At 48.0% G+C, this 22821-nt stretch overlaps 1 protein-coding gene across 35 annotated transcripts in view; it reads right to left on the bottom strand.

The window, feature by feature from the left end:
- Nucleotides 1–22821, bottom strand: part of PITPNM2 (phosphatidylinositol transfer protein membrane associated 2) — a 139043-nt gene that overhangs the window by 27164 nt on the left and 89058 nt on the right. For 33 of the 35 annotated variants that reach the window (XR_011995011.1, XR_011995014.1, XR_011995013.1 and 30 more), the window contains one exon: nt 7416–7590. Coding sequence is in view for 17 of the 35 variants with exons in the window: in XM_072725039.1 (XP_072581140.1) it covers nt 7416–7493 (78 nt within the window). In the remaining 18 variants the exon portion in view is untranslated. Of the gene's footprint in view, nt 1–7415; nt 7591–22821 lie in introns of those variants that run through there. The other 2 variants (XM_072725050.1, XM_072725064.1) reach the window with 2 other exon arrangements.

The raw sequence follows: 22821 nt of genomic DNA, 5'->3' as shown, positions 1-22821 counted from the left end.
ATGGGGCCTGCTTCTCCCTCTGTGTCTCTGCTGTGCGCGCGCTCTCTCTCTCTCTCTTTCTGTATCTCTCATTAATAAATAAATAAAATCTTTAAAAAAAGAAAAAAAATCTTGCTACAAAACTACAGTAATCAAAACAATGTAGGATCGGGGGATCCCTGGGTGGCTCAGTGGTTTAGCCCCTGCCTTCGGTCCAGGGCGTGATCCTGGAGTCTCGGGATCAAGTCCCACATCGGGCTCCCTGCATGGAGCCTGTTTCTCCCTCTGCCTGTATCTCTGCCTCTCTCTCTCTCTATGTCTCTCATGAAGAAATAAATAAAATCTTTTTTAAAAATGTAGGATCAGGATAGGATAGATCTAAAGAAAAGGGTTGAGAGTCTAGAAATAAACCCATATATCTACATATTACAAGTAATGATTTTCAACCAGAGTGCTGAGATCATTCAATGAGGTAAAGAATAAAGAAGTCTTTTCAACACATCCCAGTATATACTGCTGGGACAACTGCATACCCACGTGTAAAATAATGAAGTTGGATCCCTACCTCACATTATATATAAAGACTGACCTAAAATGGATCAAAACCCTAGCTGTAAGAGCTTAAGCTATATAACTCTTAGAAGAAAACATAGGAGTAAATCTTGATGACCTTGGATTTATAATGTTTTTTTTTTTAAAAAACATGTTACCCAAAATACAAGCAACCAAAAAAAAAAAAAAAAAAAACCCAGAAATACTGGATTGTATTAAAAATTTTCTTTCTTTTTTTTTTTTTGTATTAAAAATTTTCAACTTTTGTGCATCAAAGGACAGTATGGAGAGAGTGAAAGGACAACCCAGAGAATGGGATACAATTCTTATAAAAAGTATATCTGGGGGTGCCTGAGTGGCTCAGTTGGTTAAGCATCTGCCTTTGGCTCAGGTCATGATCCCAAGGTCCTGAGATTGAGCCCCATGTCCGGCTCCCTGCTCAGCGGGGAGTCTGATTCCCCCTCTCCCTCTGCCCTGCTCCTGCTCTCACTCATGTGCTCTCTCTCTCAAATAAACAATTAAAATCTTTAAATATATATCTGATAATAGTGTATCTAAAATATTAAATAATTATTACAACTCAACAACAAAGAAACAATCTAATTTAAAAAGGCCAAAGGAATTGAATAGACATTTCTCCAAAGAAGTATATAAGTGGTCAACGAGCACATGAAAAGACGCTCAACATCACTAGTCATTAGAGAGAGGCAAATCAAAACTACAATGAGATACCACTACAGACCCACTAGGATGGCTAGACAGACAGACAATGACAAGTGTGAGTGAGGATGTGGAGAAACTGGAACCCCCCTGTACTGCTAGTGGAAATGTAAAATGGTCCAGCAGCTGTGGAAAATAGCAGTTCTTTAAGAAGCTCAACACAGAATTGCCATATGACCCAGCAATTCTGCCGCTAGGTATACATCCAGGTAAAGGAAAACGTGTCCACACAGAAACTTGTACACGAGTGCTCACAGCAGCATTATTCACAAGAGCCAAATGGTGGAAACAATCCAAATGTCCGTGACCTGAAAAAATGGATAAACAGGGGATCCGTGGGTGGCTCAGTGGTTTAGCTCCTGCCTTTGGCCCAGGGTATGATCCTGGAGTCCTGGGATCGAGTCCCACATCAGGCTCCCTGTGTGGAGCCTGCTTCTCCCTATGCCTGTGTCTCTGCCTCTCTCCCTCTCTCTCTCTCTCATGAATAAATAAATAAAATCTCTAAAAATTCTTAAAAAAATGGATAAACAAATTCTATGCATACAATGGACTATGATTCAGCCCAAGAAAGGAAGGAAGTACTGACATCTGCTACAGTGTGGATAAGCCCTGAAAACAATGTGTAAGAGGCCCAACACAAGAGGCCACAAAGTGTATAATCCCACTGATATGAAACATCCAGAACAGGAAAACCCATAGAAACAGAGGACTGGTTGCCTTGGGATGGGGTGATAACAATGCTCTAAAATGGTGGTGATGGTTTGACAATTTTATGAATTTGCTAAAAACCCCTAAACTCTACACTTTAAATGTGTCAATTGGGTGGTGCACCACTTGCATCTCAATCAAGTTGGTATAAAACAAAACAAACAGAAACTGATCCTGTGTCTGTACTCACTAAGGTTTCAGAGGATCAAAGCAAAGGATGTAGTGAAGGGATCCTCATGGTGCTGCCAGAGAGAGACGCAACTCCTGGAGTCACCTCTAAGTGTCTCTCTGCCACAAATGTTGCTCCCCGTGTCCAAAAGCTCAGGTTTCTGCTTATGCAGAAAGGCTCATGGTCAAGGGCCTGGTGACTTTAAGCCCAGCATCTGTTTCCATAGTGATGTGACATCACCAAGGCCATCTTCAGTCAGCTTCCTGAACAGCAGGTGTGTGCCTGCATGAGCATGTGCACACACTCCTAAGTGTACACACACTACTAAGTGTACACAGCCACGCACACACACAGTACACCCAAGAACATGGCCTCACCCCTGAGATACAAAGAAGTGCTATATTTCCAGAGCAGCTGAGTCTCCTTCAGAAGAAAAAATTATAAAGACCCTGGCTGAGGGCACAGATGGGGTCAGTGAGGACACGCCATGCCTCGTTCTTTAAAGGAGTCTCTGGAATATGGCCTAGATTCTGTAATGAAAGCAGTGACCATTCCCCAGACACTCTGTAAGCTCCTGCCTCTCACGGTAGCTTCGTTTGTTATGGCTGTGCCAAGTACTTTCTTTGCACGTACTTCCTCCTTCAGGGATGGCAAAACCCCTCAAGGAAGGTGCAGTACCGCTCCTGTCCCCAGTCTGCAGATAGCAAGGCAAGTACTCGGAGAGGCAGAGTGATCTGTTGGAGGTACACAGTTTCTTTTTTTTTTTTTTTTTAATTTTTTATTTATTTATGATAGTCACAGAGAGAGAGAGAGAGAGGCAGAGACACAGGCAGAGGGAGAAGCAGGCTCCATGCACCGGGAGCCCGACGTGGGATTCGATCCCGGGTCTCCGGGATCCCGCCCTGGGCCAAAGGCAGGCGCCAAACCGCTGTACCACCCAGGGATCCCGATACACAGTTTCTAAGTGGTGGAGCCTGACCTGAACTCCAGATCTATTGGACTCTGGGGCCCACTCTGCCCACAGCATGAAAACATCTTGGTACAAGGCAGGTACTTGATATTTATTGAGCAAATACATGCATTCTAGTCCCAACTCTGTGACCAGCTCCCTCTCATCCTGGACAAGTTGTTTCTCTCTGGTCTCCATTTCCAAAATTCTAAGTGGAGCTGACTATCTGCCCAAGCCTTGGTGCTTGGTGTAATGGGTTGAAGCCTCCCCACCCTGGCCCCCTGCTAATTCATGTCCACCCAGAACCTTAAGAACATGGCTTTATTTGGAAATAGGGTCTTTGCAGATATAATTCGTTGAGGTCATACTGGACTAGGGTACATCCTACGTCCAAGGGCCATGTCCTACCATGTCCTTATAAAAAGTGAAGACAGAAGCACTGATGGGAGAGACACAGCCACAAGCCCAGGAACTCTGACAGCCACTGGAGGCTGGAAAAGGCAAGGCAGGAGCTTCTGCTAGAGCAATCGGAGGGAGCACGGCCCTGCTGACACCTTGGTTCTGGACTTCTGGCCTCCAGAACTCTGAGAGAGCACATTTCTACTGGGTGAAACCCACCCAGTTTGTGGTGCCTTATTATGGTGGCCCCAGGAAATGATCACATCTACAGTTTGGGTTGGCTCAGTGACAAGAAGACATGCAGTTAGAGAGAGGGCTGCATGGAGTGTCTGAGGGCTGAAATGGGTTACCCGGCCTGCCAGGAAGCCAAGAGTGGAGAAGAGACAGTAACAGGGAGCAGGGATGGGGAGGGTCCTATCTGGCCTCAATGGGACTGCACAGAAGCCTCTGCCCATTCAGGTGATGTGAGCCTAAGCTGTCCTCAGACGCCTTGCCCCAGAAAGCCAGCATGTCCTCCCAGAAGCTCTCTCCCGAGACTCTGGGGGAAGGATCCTTCCTTGCTTCCTCCAGATTCCAGGGGCCCCAGGTATTCTTGAGCTTGTGGCTGCATCACTCTGCTCTCTCCCTCCACCATCACATGACCTTGCTCACCATGTCTCTCTCTGTTGTCTCCTCCTCTTATAGGGACAACAGTCATTGGATTTAGGGCCTGCTCTAAACCCAAGATGATCTCATCTCGAACCCCTTAAGTAATTACATCTGCAAAGACCCTGTTTCTAATGAGGTCCCAGTCTAAGGTTCTGGGTGGACATGAATTTGGGGGGACACTAGTCAACTCACTGAGCAAGTGCTTATGGTTACTTATGAGAGATGGATACTACAGGCCATTCAGGGTCACAAGGACCACAGTTAGCAGCGCCAGAGTCACAAGGACCCACACTGGCAGTGCACCTGTACTCCCTGCACCGTAAAGATGAGTTGAATGAACAAATGGATTCTGGTCTCAACTATCACCAGTTCCCTCTGAGCCTGAGCACCTCCCCCAACTTTGGAGTCAACACCACAAAGGGCTGACCCCTGGCTCCCCTCTGGTAATGGTATCAGGGGGCGCCCAATCCCCTGTGCAGCTGAGGCTTGACCTATGACCTCCACCCACACAAGCTGAGTGAGGAATCCCCACACACACATCCCATGGGGTCTGGGGGCTGCACAGGAGGGGCCTGAGCTACCAAGAGCCGTGCAGAAAAAGCATAGACCCTATGAATGGTGAGGATGAAGGACTCAAAAACCAATAATGCTCCCTGGCCCCCACCAAAGGAGCAGCCTCAGAGCTGTCCAGGGTCCTGGCCAAGCCACTTCTGATCATTCCCTCCAAGGCAAGTAGCTGCCGAGCACTCATAGGTGATGGAAGGCTCTCTCCCAGTCAGACCAACTTTTTAAGAAATATTTTATTTATTTGAAATAGATAGAAAAACAGAGAGAGAGAGAGAGAGAGAGAGAGAGTATGAGCAGGGGGAGGGGCAGAGGGAGATGAAGAAGCAGACTCCCTGCTGAGTGGGAAGACTGATGACACTTGGGGCTCGATCCCAGGACCCCAGGATCATGACCTGAGCCGAAAGCAGATGCTTAATGACTGAGCCACCCCAGTGCCCTCCTCCTCCTCCTCCTTTTTTTTTTTTTTTTTTTTTTTTTGTTGTTGTTGTTGCCTTGAACAGCATGTATATTGAGTGCTGGTCAGGCACAGCACAAGGCATCCCACAAGGCATCCCACCTTATTCAGGACCCCATGCAGGAGGTGGCAAGTTCAGAAGGCAGGCCTGTTGCTAGCTGCCACCCCAGCTGGTAAGTGGGGTCAGGAGCAAATAAACTACACGTGCTCTTCTTTCCACAGTAACACTATCCACCTCGTGAGGCCCAGTTCACAGTGTAGGCACTCCCAGAGCTCTGGCCCAAGGCCCATGCGAACGTCTGCTGCCCATCTCCTGGCCTATATTCGGTAGGCTGCAGGTGCATCCACCTCCTGGAAGGCACTCCTGGGGAGCAGCAAGCACTTTTCATTCTTTTCTGTAACCCAGCCCTCAACCCTGGCTGGGTGCAGAAAAGTCTGCATGTAACTTAGTGTGAGGCTACGGGATATTTAACATCAATAGGAAGCATAAGGACAGATGCTTTAAAAAGAACAAAATACCTCAAAAAAGGGGGTGAGGATGGCAGGTGCTTCTGAGGAGCCCAGTCAGAGGTGATCACATGCTCAAAGAAGCTGTGGGATACCTAGGAGCTAGAAGTGAGTCCTTGGATCCCAGTGTTCACCCTGCCAGCTGGCAGGCACAGTGAGTGGAGCTAAGGGGAGGCCTGCCGCAGTTTGGGCTCCCCTGGCTTGGGTGGGAATGGGGGAGACATAGGACAAATAGCGACCTTGAGTAGGCTAAGCGATTCCCAGAGGGCTCAGAGCTGGGGGGCCAAGGAGGGTCCCTTCTCTTCTCTCCGCTCTCTAGGAATAATTATGGGGTATGTGGTTCAAGAGGGAATTGAGTGGCACTTTGGGAGCAGCTTGGAGCCAACAGCCGCCCAGAGAGGCTGGTTCACTTTCAGTTCTCTTCCTGGTCAAACTCCTAATGCTAGGTATACGGGATGCTGGTTGAACTCTGCTAGCTTCACAGGGCTCCTCTCAGAAAGGACTGGGGGCCTGGGCTCTGCAGAGAGCTCCATACTAACTCCCTAGACCTGGGTCTATGGGTGAGTGCCCAACCAAGCAAATCCAGGGGTGGAGGTAGAGCCCTGCTAGCTGGGGCTCTCCCTGCACCAATGGCCTCATGTGACACCATGGTCAAAGGGCTGCACCAAAGCGTTCATATGCCTAGAAGAGCAGAGCCAGGTGAGAGCAGGTTTGTAATCAGACTCCCAACTGGGAGGAAAGCTGTGGGGCCGGGCAAAGGGACCACCAAGGATGAGCAAGATGCTGGTAGGGCAGCTGGGAGGAGGACCCCAGTCAGTAGGAGCATGGTGGTCTCATCTGAGCCATGAGCAACCAGATCCCAGGTCTCCCCACTCCATGTTCCAGCTCAGCCAGGCCCTGATTTGGGAGGTCAAGAACGTCTGGGTGGGGCTGGAAGGGAGGCGCATGGTATTTTCTGGCTTGTCATGGGTATCTGTCATCCTGAAACTCATTTGCAATCGCCAATCAGCCACAGAGCGGACACTGCTGTCTTGCAGGCAGCCTAGGGAACCAGAAAATAGGCCAGGTGCTCCCTGGCAAGTTGTTTAACTTCTTTGGCTCACATTTTCCTGTCTGTTAAATGGATTGCTATAGGGTGAATTTCTGTGTCCCTTCCAAATTCCTATGTCAAAGCCCCTAACCTCCAATGTGATGGTACCTGGTCAGGCTTCGAGAGATTATTAGGTCATGAGGATGGGGCCCTCCCAATGGGATCAGCACCCTTACAGAAGAGACCTCAGAGAGCTCCCTCACCCCTTCCACCATCAAGAACACAGTGAGAAGGTGGCCATTTGCAAGTCAGGAGGAGATCTCTCACCAGATGCCGCTCTGTCAGTACCCTGACCTTGGGCTTCCAGCCTTCAGAATGCTGACAAATAAATGTCTGCTAAGCCTCAGCCTGTGGTCTTTGTTATAGCAGCTCAAGCTGACCAAACATGCCGATAATATCTGAATCAGTGAGAGGTTGGGTACTAAACGCAGAGTGTGAGTACCATCAGCGCAGTGAATACAGTGCTGGCAAGACAAGCCAATGCCACCAACATCCACAGTGCTCTGCTGTGTTCCTGGCATTGCACTGGGAAGCCAGAATGCCAGTGCAGTTCACACATTTACCAGGAGCCTACTGGGAAGGCCGCGATGCCACCCCCACCCCCCTAACCCCACTCAAAAGTGTTGAGAGCCATCTGTGTGTCTGGCATGGCCTGCCTGGCCCCATGACCCACCTGTATCATGTACAGCTGGGCGATGCGGTACTCCTCCACGGTCATGGGCAGAGGAATCCGATATTCCTTAATGATCATCTTGGAGTCCCCAAGCCTTCCCGTCGATGGGGAAATGTGTGTTGGGACTTCTAGGCGAGCTTCCTTAAATAACCATGACAGAATTCACCGAAGACCCCTAAGAGAGAGAGAGGAGGAGAGTCACTTCCTGAAAGGCTAGTGGGCAAAACAGCACAGAGGGGCCTGGTCTCAGCTCCGCCACGAGCCTATGGCATGACTCAAACAGGTTCCCTCACCTCCCCAGCCTTCATCTTCCTTATTTGCTATGCAATCTTGTAGAAGATGGGTTAACCCTGATCGGCCACAGGGAAATAAAGAATTATCAACCCACTAGTAAGGGCTGGGCAGAGGGAGGGTGTCGCACCCCCTGGGAGTGAAGAGAATGGCACTCTCATTTATATGCTATTCCAGCAAGTTGCCCAGTACTCTGAGAGGTCACTAGGGGTAGACATAGTGACCACGGCTAGCCACAGGAAAGAAGGGAGGACAAACAAAAGCATGAAAAAAACCACATGAGAAATTTAAAAATCAGCAGCCTGGGACTCTTTGGTGTTGGGGCAGTCAGTTCTGCTCATGCCACCAGGCAGAGAGGACATGGCTGTTTCCTGGCAGAGGATCCCGATTTATCCAAGACAGGTGATCTTAAGTGTGGTTCCAGCTCAATCCAAGGACTATTTATTGACACCTGTTCTATTGACAACACCAGACTTGGTCTTGGAAGTAGAAGAGACAAATAAGGTAAATGGGCGGGCTGCATAGCATGTGAATTATACCTCAATAAGGCTACGGAAAAAATAAACAATGTACTCATAACAGCTTCTATTTAAAATGACAAAGAATACATCTGATGATGATTTGCACCAAAAACAATAAAATTTAAAAACAAACAATGCTTGACGAGGCATGCTCTTAGTGATCTGGAAAATGGAATTATCTGTCATAATCCATCCCTTGGATGGTGGAGGCTTTGCTGTAAATATGTGTGGTTATCCCCCAGAGAGGTGGCACACTGCTAACTGGAAGGTGAGTGAAGTCTTCCAAGACAGGCAGTGGCAGAATCAGGATAGCATTTTAGAAGGACCACGCTGGGGACAGCAGTCAGTGAAGATTCACGGTGACACCGGCTAAGTGATAAGAGCAAGGGTCTGACCAGGCAGGCAGCCTCCCTGGGGCACATCTGTCTGAGCATCACCCAGGCACTAAGGCGTTAATGGCTATCTAATGAGGTTGAGGGAAAAGAATGCACCAGAATGCTTGGGACAACTGGCAAGTAGAGCTGGAAGAAATTCTTTAATAAACCACCTAGGGAGAGAGACTGAGGGGTGGGGGATGTTATATAAATAAGCCAGAGATGTGTTATTAGCCTAAAATGATCCCCGTGTTATTCATGTCTGCACAGCAGGTAGGATATTAGCCCAGAGCCCCCAGCACTAAACTCAAGCTCTCACACATCCGGTTGTTTTAAATACAATCCAAATAAATATCTTTTTATTTTTTTAAAAAGATTTATTTATTTATTTTAGAGAGAGAGAGACAGAGACAGAGAGAGAGACAGAGAGAATGTGCACGAGTGGGGAGATGGGCAGAGGGAGAGGAGAGAGAGAATCTCAAGCCGACTCCCTGCTGAACATGGAGCCTCATGCAGGGCTCAATTTCATGCCCCAGAGATTGTGACCTGAGCTAAAATCAAAAGTCTGACACTTAACGGACTGAGCCACCCAGGTGCCCCCTAAATAAACATCTTTTAGCTAGAGTTCATCTACTTTACATAACCCACAAAACTGCATCTTACATTTGCTAGCCATAGATAAGACAGACCCTGAGGCATGAAAGACCCCAAATGAGGCAGTTCTGTGGCCCAGAGACTCCTCATCATGCTCCTGAGAGACATCAATACACACATGAGCCCCCTGTCTGAACCCCCCCCCCCTTCTGGGTGGTGGTCGCATATCACGGCATTTGGAAGGTCTCTTGCTGGGAAGGACCTTCCCTCTTGAGCAAGCTGTCCAAATGCCACCACTTATACTGCCCCTCCTGGTCCTGTCTCTTGCATGATCAACCCAAAGCCCTGAACCTACCACACAGGGGAGGGGCTGAACTCTCCAGAGGCCATGCTCAAGTGCAAACAGACCATCACTGACCTTCCTTCAAGGTGGGTCTAGCCCACAGCTGAGAGGGCATGTGGGTTCGGGCCCAAGCTGACACTGTGCAGGAGAAAACAGAGGCCGTGGGCTGCCCCCTCTTGGCTCTGAGACACGCCTGCCCCGAGGCCCCCATGTCTTTGCTCAAGCCTGGCTGGAAGCTGAGGCAGAGGAGATGGTCCAGAGCCTCCAAAGCATCACCTCCTCCCACGAGAGACTGGAATCAGCCAGGTGGCAAGACATCCAAGCTGACGTGTGGATGAATTTCCACCTGGTTGAGAGGGTAGGGCAGGCACCTCCTAGGTGATTTGGGGAACCTCCTGCTACAAAGGAGAGAAAATTGCATGCTTGGGAAAAACTCAGTAAAATGAGTGTTGGAGACCGAAGGAAGAACAAGGTTCCATGAGGGCCATGCTTCTGGAACTTTTCCACATGGTCCTCATTAAAGCCCCAGGATCACCTTGCCTGGAAGGTACTAGAAGCCTGTCACAGAAGAGGAAGCCGGATGCTAGGTGTCAGGCACTATACCCTGCACGACACAGTTGCACACACACCTATGTCTGTGGGGCCTCAGGAGTACTCTTTTGCTTACACAGGATAAATGCAGTGATATTGGCCAAGTCCCATCATCGCCTCAATAACAAAGAAGTTAAATGCAATCCCTCAAAGTTCTCAAGAAACTCTAGGAGTCTAAGCAATTTGCCCTTGGCAGCCTTACTGGCTCCACGGAAAATGACCTGCCCACGCTCGCCTGTACAGAAGTCTGGCCAACTGTCCGTTCAAAGCTGGGGGTGAAGCCTAGGGCTGGCCAAGGGTGTCAGCCCCACAGTGGCCGGGAGACCAGCAGACCCCGTGATGCTTAGGCTGCAGCTCCATCTGCCTCTGGGTGAGAGGCTGTGTTTCTGCCCTAGAGTCACCACAGAGCTATACCAGGAGGTACTCAGAAGAAAGAACAGAGTACTGCACAGTCAGGGCATATGATGACCAAGAACAGGAGGGAGGGATCAGAACTCTATGAGCGACCACATGAGACAGCATGTCATGGGTAGTGCTCCACTCTGGATCAGGACTTCAAAACCTAACAGAGCCTTTGTTAGCCATGTGTACCCCAGGACAAATGGCTGTGCCTGCTGAGCCTCGGTCTCTCCACACAGGAAATGGGGATAACACCACCTACTTTTCAGTGTTACTGTTACCAGTGTCACTGAGATGAGAAAAGTGGACCAGCCAGGGGTGGTGGTGTCTTGTCAGTGCAGAGGAGACTAGGGAAAGGCTTCAGGGAAGGTGGAGCTTTCAAGTGATGTGAGCGGGGCTTCCTGGGACCTCAGGACCCCTGGGATCCCTCAGCAGAGCAGGTACGAGGAGGACATGCTCCAGGAGAAGGAACAGCACAAGCTGAGAAAAGGCCTCAAGGCACAAATGTGCCATGCTGTTGAAGGGACTTCCAAGGGGTGTCCCTCCAGTACTGTCATGCCCCATCCCAGGTTTGGGGCTGGTGTGAACATATGAGGCCACCTTGTAGCCACTGGCCATAGGAGAGGATGGTACTCAAGGCTGAGACCCCCCCCCCCCCAAAAAAAAAAAAAGGCTGAGACCCAGTCATTCCCTGGCTGAGCACCCATGAAGTTCAGTGCCAGGGGTGGGGCAGGAGCAAGGTGATAAGAGCTGGTCACTTGCTTCCAGGAATGTGCTCCTTCTGGGGGCGATGAGACACATTCCCCAGACAAGGTGTGACCATAAAGCATAAAGGTCACAACCAGCATTTCCACAGGGAAGCAAATGTTAACCTTTGAAGCAACCCCCATAAAAGGCCAGTGGTCCCCTGTGCCTGCCAGAACTCCCCTCTGGGATGCCTTCAGTGCTCTGCACACATTCAGGAAGCTCCCAGGGAGAGAAGCAGAACTCACATAATAGCCATGGGTGATCTCTGAGCACTGGCCACCTTGGGTGTTGTCTTTCACGGTGACCACTCTAAAGAATTCTCAACAGGTACCAGCATTTTATTTAGTTTGGAAAATCAGGCCTGTTTCTTTACAACTACACCCATGCCAGTGGGTTTAACAATCCATCCTGACTTCCTGTTGAAGAAGGTGGAGTAGGACCATTTCCGTTTTACTGCCCTCCTTCAAAAACAACACCAACTACAGTTACAGAGAAGTCACCACGGCTGATGAAACAAGGAAACTGCTACGCCCCCAAGCCACAGACACCACAAAGTCTGAACTGGAAGAAAGTTATATGCTGAGAGCATCATGTACCTCCTCCTTGGACTCCCAAGTAAATATAACTTCCTGAAAGTCATGGCCATGATCCTCTTGCTGGAATGAGGAACTAGGGCTGTGGATGTCACCCCAGGTAGGAAACAACTTCTCCCTGGCTTTTGATTTCCAAAAGGAAAAAAATATTTTTAAATATTTTATTATTTTATTTGAGAGCAAGAAAGAGGGACAGCATGAGCAGGGGGAAAGAGGTGGGGAGAGGCAGAGGGAGAAGCAGGGTTTCCATCCCAGGACCCTGAGATCATTACATGAACTGAAGGCAGATGCTTAACAGACTGAACTATTCAGGCACCCCTCAGAAGAAAATTTTTAATTAAAGTATTACAAACATACAAAAAAGTGCATCTAACATAAGTATAGATATATTTTCACAAACTGAACACACCCATAGGACCAGCAAGGATCAAGAAGCAGGAAATTAACAACCCCTGAAGCTCCCCATGTGTTCCCTTCTAGTCATATCTCCTTGACTGTAGACAGCCATTTGCCTGTTTTGCACTTTATATAAGATTGAAGCCGATGAATTGCTATTCTCCATCTGTCTTGAGCAATTTCATATGGAATTATCCTGTATGTGCTCTTGATTCTGGCTTCCTTTGACCGACATCATGTTCACAGCATTCACCCAAAGTGTTGCATGTGGTTGTAGACTGTTCTCATTGCTGTCTAGTATTTCATTGGTGGAGGTACTAAAATCGATCCAACCATTCCATTGTTGATGCGCATATGCTGACGTGGATAGCGCTGCTGTGAATAATTGAGTACATACAGAGATGCAATTTTACACTGTGGAGTGGAAATGGGTGGGAATTGATGGGAAATCACACCAACATACCATTTCTATGACAGAATCTCATTTTCCTGCTAAGGGAGGTATTGGGAGTGAAGTGAAGGTGGGGAGAGCAAAGGGGCAGTGAGGGGTTGATCCTAACACAGATAGCCAGTAATAGAAAGAGCTTTGTTCAGAACCATTATGACCATATGAACCCTGAAGCCTGAGAGAGAGAGAATCCCTAGGCAGAAAATAAATAACAGCTCAGGGAGAGAGACTTTTGGACAGTAAGTAAGTCCATAATGCAGCTGCAGAATGCTCTGGACCACTCCCCACATTTTCACAGGCTGCTATTTAGAAGGTAGCTAAAGAATAATAATCACAAAGGAACTCACATGGGTCCTAAGCATTAAGAGTGGGGTGGGGGGAAAATGAAGGACACACAGCATGAGGAGTCATCCAGAGAAATACAGAAAGACTTCAGAAAAAACAAATCACAGACCTGAGAAATTACAGATATACTCTCTTAAGAACTGGTAGAGGCAGATGGGTGGGAGAAAAGAGACACCACAATTTTAAAAAGAGATTATTTGACAACAGAAAGAGATGAAAGCTGAAAGGTGAGTTAGCAGAGCTCAGGGGGAAATGAGAAAGAAAAATAAATACATCACTTATTTTTAAAAAGCCATGTTAAGAGTAATGAATAAATGACAAAGCAGAGCATGAACAACTAACTAGAGATGTAGAGGGTGGGCTGCAAGAAATCACACAAGATTAAATGCAGAAGACTAATAAGACAAAAATGACACCATTGGAGGCAAAAGGAACATATACATAATTGGTGAAGAAAATACAATAGTGGAACAGGGGAAAAGTAAACCATATAATGGAAAAATCCCTGAAATTAAAAAAAAAAAAAAGACTCTACAAATTAACTACCATTCTGTGTCCCAGGAAAACTTGATGGTGTGATTAACACCAAGACATCCTTAAAAAGTTATTGATCTCAGGGCGCCTGAGTGGCTTAGTCGGTTAAGTGTCTGGCATTTGGTTTTGGCTCAGGTTGTGATCTCAGGGTCATGAAATGGAGCCTCATAAGGCTCCATGGTCAATGTGGAGCCTGCTTAAGATTCTCTCTCTGTCTCCCTCTGCCCCTCCATCAAACCACCAGCTCTCTCTCTTTCCAAAATAAATTTTTAAATCTTTTTTAAAAAGTTACTGATCTTAAAGGATAAAGAAAGAACCATATAACTAGGGGAGCAGAGAGGTGAACTGAAGAGAATCAGAAGCCCCCACAGCAACCCAATTTTGGAAAACAGTGAAGCAATATCTACAGAGTTGTGACTCAGAATTTTATACCCAGCAAAGCTGTCCCTTGAGTATAAAGTTAATGGAGGGGCGCCTGAGTGGCTCAGTGGTTTAGTGCCACCTTCAGCTCAGGTTGTGATCCTGTCTCTCTCTGTGTGTCTCTCATGAATAAATAAATAAAATATTTTAAAAAAATAAATAAAGTTAATGGACATTCTGTAACATAAATTTAGAGGCTTAGGCATTTATAAGGTCTTAAAAAATTACTTGATGCTGAAATCCAATTAATCAAAAGAAGTTCATCAGTGGAGGAATCCTAGTGAATACTGAATTAACATTCTTGAAATTGGGGCAATTATCTTATTGCATAGAATATAAAAACCTTGATGATGCACACAAATTATAATATAACTAAAATTTTTCACTAAATTGAAACTGGAAAAAGCAGAGGCAGAAGGCATGAAAGCTGGTCCATTATATAGATTAAAAAATTAATGAGGAAAAAAAATTAATGAGGGATAAACAGTGGGAGCACAGGGATTTTTAGGGCAGTGGAACTATTCTGTATGATACTACAATGGTGGGCACACATCATTATATGTTTGTCAAAAGAGAATGTACAACACAGAGTGATCCCTAATGCAAACCATGGACTTTGGGTGATAACGATGTACCAATATAGGCTTATCAATTGTGACAAATGTCCCACCCTGGTGGGGGATATTGTTAGGGGGAGTGATTGTGCATGTGTGGGATAGGGGGATATATGAGAACTCTCTGCACTATCCTCTTAGTTTTGCTGTGAACCTAAAACTGCTTTAAAAAATAAAGTTTGTTCATTTAAAAAAATGATTCCCACCTATTAAAAGTTTTTCTTGCAGAAAGTAAATTAAAGGTTAACAGAGGCTGGGAAGAGAGGGAATTGGGTAGGCATTATTTACTGGTTGTAGAGTTTCTATTTGGGGAATAAAAAGATTTTGGAAATAGTAGAGGAGGTAGTGGCACGATATTGTAAATGTATTTATGTCATGGAATTGTATACTTAACATGTTTAAAAGGGCAAGTTTTCTGTTATATATTTACTACAATTTTTTAAAGATTTTATTTATTCATGTTAGAGAGAGAGAGAGAGAGAGAGAGAGGCAGAAACATAGGCAGAGGGAGAAGCAGCCTCCATCCTGGGAGCCTGACGCAGGACTCGATCCCAGGACCCCAGATTAAGGGGGGGGTCAGACATCCTGGGCCAAAGGCAGGAGCTAAAGTGCTGAGCCACGCAGGAATCCCCTACTACAATTTTTTAAAGTAATAATGTAGTATACAAAACCCCAAAAATCTTGTGTTATTTCTGAGTTGTGCACTTGAAATGAGTTAATTGTATAGTATGTGAATTGTATCTCAATAAAGATGTTTAAAAAGTTCTTCTCTTAAAAAAAAGTTTTTCTCTTTTCTGCATTAACTTTAAGGAACTTTTAGGAACTGTTATCACTTAAAGATGAAGAAATGTGTTTCTGAAGTTTAGCAATTTCCTTCCATTTCAAACACATGCAAATGGATTTGTCTTCAGTTAAATTTAAGAAAATTAAATTTGATTTTTATTTTATTTTTTAAAGACTTTATTTACTTGACAGAGAGAGCAAGAGAGCACAAGCAGGGGGAGCGGCAGAGGAGAGGGAACAGCAGAGGGAGAGGGAACAGCAGGCTCCTTGCTGAGCAAGGAGTCTGACATGTTGCTCAATCCCAGGACTCCCAAGATCATGACCTGAGCTGAAGGCAGGCGCTTAACCAACTGAGCCACCCAGGTACATTTGATTTTTTATTTTAAAACTGCATGCTGAGTAAGACATTTTTTTAAAAAGTTTATCACCACTCTGTATGTGTCTGTATAGAGTCTGAAATAATGCTCACTGGATGCTGGTGAGGGTTATTTCAGATCGATGGAATTTGGAACAACTTTTATTTGTACTCTTCTTTATTAGTTGACTTTTTATAAGGCAGCAGCAAGTGGAGTTTGAGCCCTAGTCTGAGTACCAGCCAGAGAAGGACAGTCAATGCAGTTGTTAAAAATCATGCACTTTGAGTCAGCCAGACTTTCCACCACCTCCCAGCTGTGACTGTGGACAAATTGCTCAAACTCTTTGATCTTTCATTTGATCTTCTACAAGATAGCAAAATAGTAGGTGAGAATAATAGCACCTGCCCTGTCGGACTGTCTTGTGGATTAAATGACATAATGCACATAAAATGCTTAGCTCACTTCCACCCAGTACTCAGCTAGCAATTAGGTGATGCTACTGTGCTTGGCAGGGTCAGGAATGCTGATGCCGAGCCTAGAGAGCTCTCTGGCTGTGCTGCTTACCCCAGGTGTAGACAGTAAGCCCACTGCCATCAGGGAAAGATAGCCTAGCACTCAGGGCACAGATGTCCAAAGGACAAATGACCCCTTGGCAGGTCCTGGTTGGCTTTAGAGATTGAACGGGAACCTGGTAGGCATGACAGGGTCCCCTTGCTCTCTTCCTGGTTGAGCCCGAAGCAAGAGAGTGCAGGCGGGCCCCAGGCCCCTAATGAGAGAAGGCAGTGTGACTTGTGTGTCTGCCTGTCCCCTGAGCCCCCTTTAGCCAGCAGCTGAACCCGCAGACAATCTCATTATACCCACTCCGGCTGCCTGAGCGCGTGCGAGACACACATTTCATCTCTGTCCCTGCTGCAGTCATGATGGGTTAGACAAAATTATATTTTACTGCTTTCCACAGGGCAGCTTTCAGTGCCTGGTGCAGTGAGAAGAAAGAAAGAAAAACACATATCTCCAGAGGCCTTTCTGTGAGGGAAGCTGGGCGAGGAGTCTGGGTGACCGCTGTGCCCCAAACGGACTCATATGCACATGCCCCCAGGCCCTCTGCAGGGAGGATAGGGACGGACCTCCCAACGGGCCTCATACATGGCACTTGGCTTTCCAGAACCCCTGCATTCATGACCTTAGAAAGGACCCCAGCTCCCATGTACACCCGTGTGTTAGAAGAAACAGGAAGGTCAGATGATATCAGAGCAAGAGCCAGCTGGCATAGTGATCGGGGATGAACCCTACCCCGGAGGAGGCACATGGCCCAGACTGCTCCAGGCCAGGGCTCTGGCACAGGCAGACGGTGGGAAGGGATGTCATCCGCTACCCCCACCCCCCACCTCCCCAGGTAGCCTGTCCCATCAGAACCCATATGAGGAAGACAAAAGAGGCCTCCAGGTGACGAGGAACCTGGTTCTGCAAGAGCAGTCAAGGTCAGGACATGTCTCAGGGCCTCCTAGGTTGGGGGCCCAAAGGTTCAGGTATTATGGGGAAAGGCGCAGGGTGGCCACGCTGGAGGAACTTGGGTAAAGCCTGGCAGGTTGCTGGGGTTGGGCTCAAAATGGTGGGCAAGACCCTCTTTGAGCGAAGGGCATGGTGAGACACCCTGACTGGGAGGGGAAGAAGAAAATTGAGTTTACTGAACTTAAATCTGTTTTTCCATGATTAGCTGGGGGTTGACGTCACAGATGGAATTTAGGAGCGAGGCTGTGCGGAGACAGCGGAGGATGGAATCTGTCCAAACACAGTGTTCAGCTTCATTCTGGCCATTAGGTCTGGAACCCACTCTGAGCCAGGCCATCAGAGGCTGCCTAGACGCTTGTAACAGTGTGGAGGGTGGCGGGTAGGTAAGAGAGGGGCTGAGGAGGCCCCTGGTGCAGCTGGAACATCCCTGCTGGGTCTCTTGGGTCTCTCCTCCACATCCTCCAGGAAAGTCTCCTTCCTCTGCTCTGGGCTCTCCAAGTTTCCCCTTCCTAATCAGAGGTCAAAGTAAGTAACAGGACCTCATCGGCCCCTACATAGGCGGCTCTTCCCCCACCGTCTACATTGAGGGAAGGCTAGCTCCAGATGAATGGGGGTAGTACACAGAGGAAAGAAGCCGTTCCTTAGGCCCCAGGTATCAGCCCCATCAGGGGTAGGGGAGTATGCACGAAGTTGGCACCCACTGCCGCCCATCAGCTGCCTCTCTGTACCCTGGGAGTAGAAGCAGGGAGGCAGGCACATCCCCTAGGAAAGTCTGAGCTGTAAGGAGCTGGGGGAGGGGGATCCAAATCCCTGCCGCTGAAGTGTTCTGTCTTTAGCTGGTAGATAGTAGACTTCCACCAAGATATCTCTGGAGGAAATGGTAAAGACCCCCACTCCAGTCTAACAGTCACCTTATAAATGAGACTGAGGGGCACCTGGGTGGTTCAGTCAGTTGAGCATCTGCCTTTGGCTCAGGTAATGATCTTAGAGTCCTGGGGTTGAGTCCCATGTGGGGCTCCCTGCTCAGCGAGAAGGCTGCTGCTCCTTCTCCCTCTGCCCCTTCTCGTGCTTGTGCTCTCTCTCAAATAAATGTATAAAATATTTCAGAAAAATGAGATTGAGACCTGGATTTCAGGGATGTGAAGAGCTGGAGGACCAAGCTTCAACCCCTGCCCTGGCTTGAGCAATGAAGCAAGGACTCCTAGAGCCTCAAAGCCCTGGGCCCCCCTACCGTCACTAACATCCCAGGGAAGGCCATAAATCTCATTGGTTGTGTGCCTAGAGTGCTGAGCTGGGGACAACTGCCAAGCCACTGCAGGGCTTGACCATCAAAACCCATGGGACAGTGGCTTCCTTGGGGCATGCACTGCTCTGTAGGGCTAGGAACGTGGGTGAGGGGGCAGGACCCTTAGAAAATGCTTGAGGGTTTTGTAGCTTTTCTTCTGTAACACCTCAACCCAACCAGCAGCCAGGGGGCTTCATGGGAGAGCTTTTCATTCCTATGATGCAGAGAGCAAGGTAGGCCCAGAGAAGGTAGGTGCTGTGCTCAAGGACAGCCAAGGGCGATCGGCACCCCAAGTTCCTGATTCCCACACCCTTGCCAGGTCTGTAAGTTCCTATCTTGTCTGTCGGGGAAAAGGGGAGAGATTTGCATGTGAGGAAGTTAAAACTGAGAGCCAGGTCCTCTAACCAGAACTCCCCTCCTGCTCTCTACTCATTGTCCTTCAGGGACCCTGCCGGTCACTGCTGCTGTGGCCATCACCACTCTGGCCTCTAGGGGGTGCTCCCCGCAGCGAGAACCCACTACAGCTCAAACAAGCCTGCACCATTTAAAGTGAATGCCCTGCATGCTTAGACGTGCTACAGGAAACGCAAACCTAGAGGGACCTTGCCCAACAGCCTGGTTGTGGGCTGAGGCTCACACAGCCATTAGCTGGAGAATGCTCAGGGGCCTTCCACCCCGTGGTCACCTCCCCTCAGTGCTACCACTTCAGCAGCAATACACAGATCATTCTATGTCAGCAGAGCACATGTCACTCACCTAAGGTCCTGTGTCTAGGCCTTCCAAGAGCATGCTGGTCTTGGAGAGGCCACACCTCTGGGGGAAAATGCTCCTTAGCTACTGAGGTGGAAGAAGGGGGAGTAACGCCAGAAGTCTGAAGGTGAGGAGCACCTCCAGGCATGTGGGGCTCTGGTTACGTTGGTATCTGGCACAGAGCTTGGCTCATCAGCAGGCATTGGTTGCGCTGTGGGCACTGCCCCAAAGCACCTCCACTCATCAACCCATGATGAAAACAAAAGCTTTAGGGCACCTGAGCTGCTGAGGGCAGAGCTGGGATTTTTACCAAATCTGGTGATGACCATAATGACAGCGTGATAATAACATATACTAAACATCAGTGACAAATGAAGCTAACCAGGCTGAGTGCTTACTTCTTGGGCCAGGTGGGGCTCAGGTTTTGATGGGACACGTCAGGTGGGCTCTTCTTGGGCCACCCGGCAAGCCTGCTGCCTATTGTGTACCTTATCTCTGATCCTTGTCTTTCCTCAAATTCCCACCATCGAACCCAGCAAACCTGCTGCCTCTATTACAGTGGCTTCTGCGGACAGCTGACCTATCATCAGTTGGTGCCTCTCTACCAGAGCCCCCACATCAGCACACAAACATGCAAATAACAGCTCACAGGTTTACAAAAACCAAACAAAATCCCACAGCTCTCTTAACCCCACTCTCTTCTCATGGTACCACCTCCTTTCTCTGCTCCCCCTTTCACAGCAAAAATCCTCATAAGACTTAGCTACACTTGTGGTTTCCGTTTCCCAATCTCTTTTCAACCCACCACCCCACTGTAACTGCACTGGTCAGGGCCCCAGAGTGGCTAAGCCAATTCTCAGTCCTTGTCACATCTAGACTTTCATTAATTCCTGTATTTAATACCCACTGATGGAGCATGTGCAGGTGGTAGGCAGGTAGCACAGCCCTCGAGTAGATTTCTGCCTGGACGAGGTTCTCTTAGCTCAGCCAACTCACCCACCAACAAACCAACCATGTATAAGATTCCAGGTGGGCTCCAAGCTGATCAGCCACTGGTTGCAAATTATGCTTTGCTTTTTGGAACAAAAAACACAGCTGGTATTGTGCCACCTGTAAAACCCACTGTGGGGCTGACATCAAATCTAAGGGAGCATAGACCTCATGCTGGAGCTTAGAAGCCGGTGTCCCTACTTCTGCCCCGCAAAGCCTACTACACTCATGGGATCCCACGGCTCCTTCTGCAGCTGCTACAGCCCAACAAGGTACAGGTGCAGCAGAGCATGAAAGCCTTTAGCTCTGAGAAACACCCCACAGCTCTCCATGGTGTCTGAAACCGTGGCTCCCAAACTTGCCGAGCCCAGTAACCAGATGGAGTGCTCTTTAAAAAAAAATTTTTTTTTAAAGATTTTGTTTATTTATTCATGAGAGACACAGAGAGAGAGAGAGAGAGAAAGAGGGGGCAGAGACACAGGCAGAGAGAGGGGCAGAGAGAGGGGCAGAGACACAGGCAGAGGGAGAAGCAGGCTCCATGCAGGGAGCCTGATGTGGGACTCGGTCCCAGGTCTCCAGAATCAGGTCCTGGGCTAAAGGCGGTGCTAAACCGCTGAGCCACCCGGCCTGCCCATGGAGTACTCTTTAAACATACACATTGGAGGGGTGCCTGAGGGGCTCAGTTGGTGAAGCGTCTGCCTTCGGCCCAGGTCATGATCCCAGGATCCTGGGATGGAGCCCCATGTCAGGCTCCCTGCTCAGCAGGAAGCCTGCTTCTCCCTCTACCTCGGCCGTTCCCCCTGCTTATGCTCTCTTTCTGTCAAAATAAAATCTTTTTTAAAAAAAAGATATACATTGTAGAGCATCTGAGGGGCCAAAGCCTACCCTCCCTGCCCGCCCTGCACGGCAGTCTCTCGTGCACACCGGGAGGAGAATGCAGGAGGAAATGTCCAGTCTGTCCAATGCTGATGCTCCTGGAAGCCCTACCAGGCAGGGGCTCATCACACCCCATATTCCAGCATGTGGCAAGCCAGACTTTCTGCTTGGTCCTTTGGCTTAGAAATCCCTTCAACCATTTTACATTGTCAGGCTACGTGAATAAATGAGTCACTTAACCCTCACGAATGCCTTGCATGAGATGTATTATCACCATTTATTGATTTCATGGAGATGCAATTCATACACCATACAGTTCACCCTTCTCAAGTGTTCCATTCAATGGCTTTGACAGGTTGTGCAACTATCCCCACTATCAAGCTCCAGAACATCTCCCCCGCAAAAGGAGACCCAGTTCCCGTTAACATGCACTCTCCGTCCCCACCCCTGCCCCCACCAGCTCCCTGGCTCTCATTAATCTGCTATCTCTGTGGACTTGCCTATTCTGGACGTTTCTGATTTTCCACATAAATGGGTTCGTGCAACCTGCGGCCTTTTGTGTTTGGCTTTCCTTCACTTCACGTCATGAGGCTCATCCATGCTGTAGCACGGATTAGTGCCCCCTACCTTTTTATAGCAGAATAATATTCTACTTCATGGCTACTATGCCCTTTTTTATAGCTGAGGAAACTAGTACCTCATCCTCCTGTCACTAAGTATTGGAGTCAAGATTATCTTTTCGGGCAGTCAAGGTAGAAACAGCTTAAGAACTGAAGAATCATCACCTAAATTGACATCAATTTATATAAATATATGCCCTTGGTATGAAAAATAGCATTTTACAGTTTACAAAAGCTTTTCACTTCATAGTCTCACTTTTTCAGATTAATCCTCCAAGGTGGAAAAGACAAGTGTGTCCTGGTTTTGGAAGGAACCAAAATTTTATTTATTTATTTATTTTTAAGATTATTTATTTATTTATTCATAGAGACACACACAGAGAGAGGGGCAGAGACACAGGAGGAGGGAGTAGCAGGCCCCATGAAGAGAGCCCAACGTGGGACTCGATCCAGGGTCTCCAGGATCACGCCCTGGGCTGCAGGCAGCACTAAACCGCTGCGCCACCCGGGCTGCCCGGAACCAAAAATTTAAGTGGCGTGTTCAAGGCCAGAGATATTTACTGATGGATTAATGGTGGCTGCATCAGACTCAGGATACAATGGGAGCAAGCAGGATAGTGTCCATACTATCTTTTTATACCATCTTTTTATAAAGATGTCATGATTTATTTTTTTAATTTTTTTTTTAATTTTATTTATGATAGTCACAGAGAGAGAGAGAGAGACAGAGGCAGAGACACAGGCAGAGGGAGAAGCAGGCTCCATGCACCAGGAGCCCGATGTGGGATTGATCCCGGGTCTCCAGGATCGCGCCCTGGGCCAAAGGCAGGCGCCAAACCGCTGCACCACCCAGGGATCCCCATGATTTATTTTTTTAAAAGATTTTATTTACTTATTGAGAGAGAAAGAAAGAGCGCAAGCAGTGGGAAGGGCAGAAGGAGAAGGATAAAGAAGCCCAACCAGACTGTCGGCTGAGAGCAGAGCCCTGAGAACTCAGAGCTCCATCCCAGGACCCCGAGACGAGGAC

This window comes from Vulpes vulpes, chromosome 10 (genome assembly GCF_048418805.1).
Source record: "Vulpes vulpes isolate BD-2025 chromosome 10, VulVul3, whole genome shotgun sequence".
NCBI classification, from domain to species: Eukaryota; Metazoa; Chordata; class Mammalia; order Carnivora; family Canidae; genus Vulpes; species Vulpes vulpes.
The sequence above is the reverse complement of the archived record's forward strand: the minus strand, read 5'-3'. Positions and strand labels throughout refer to the sequence as shown.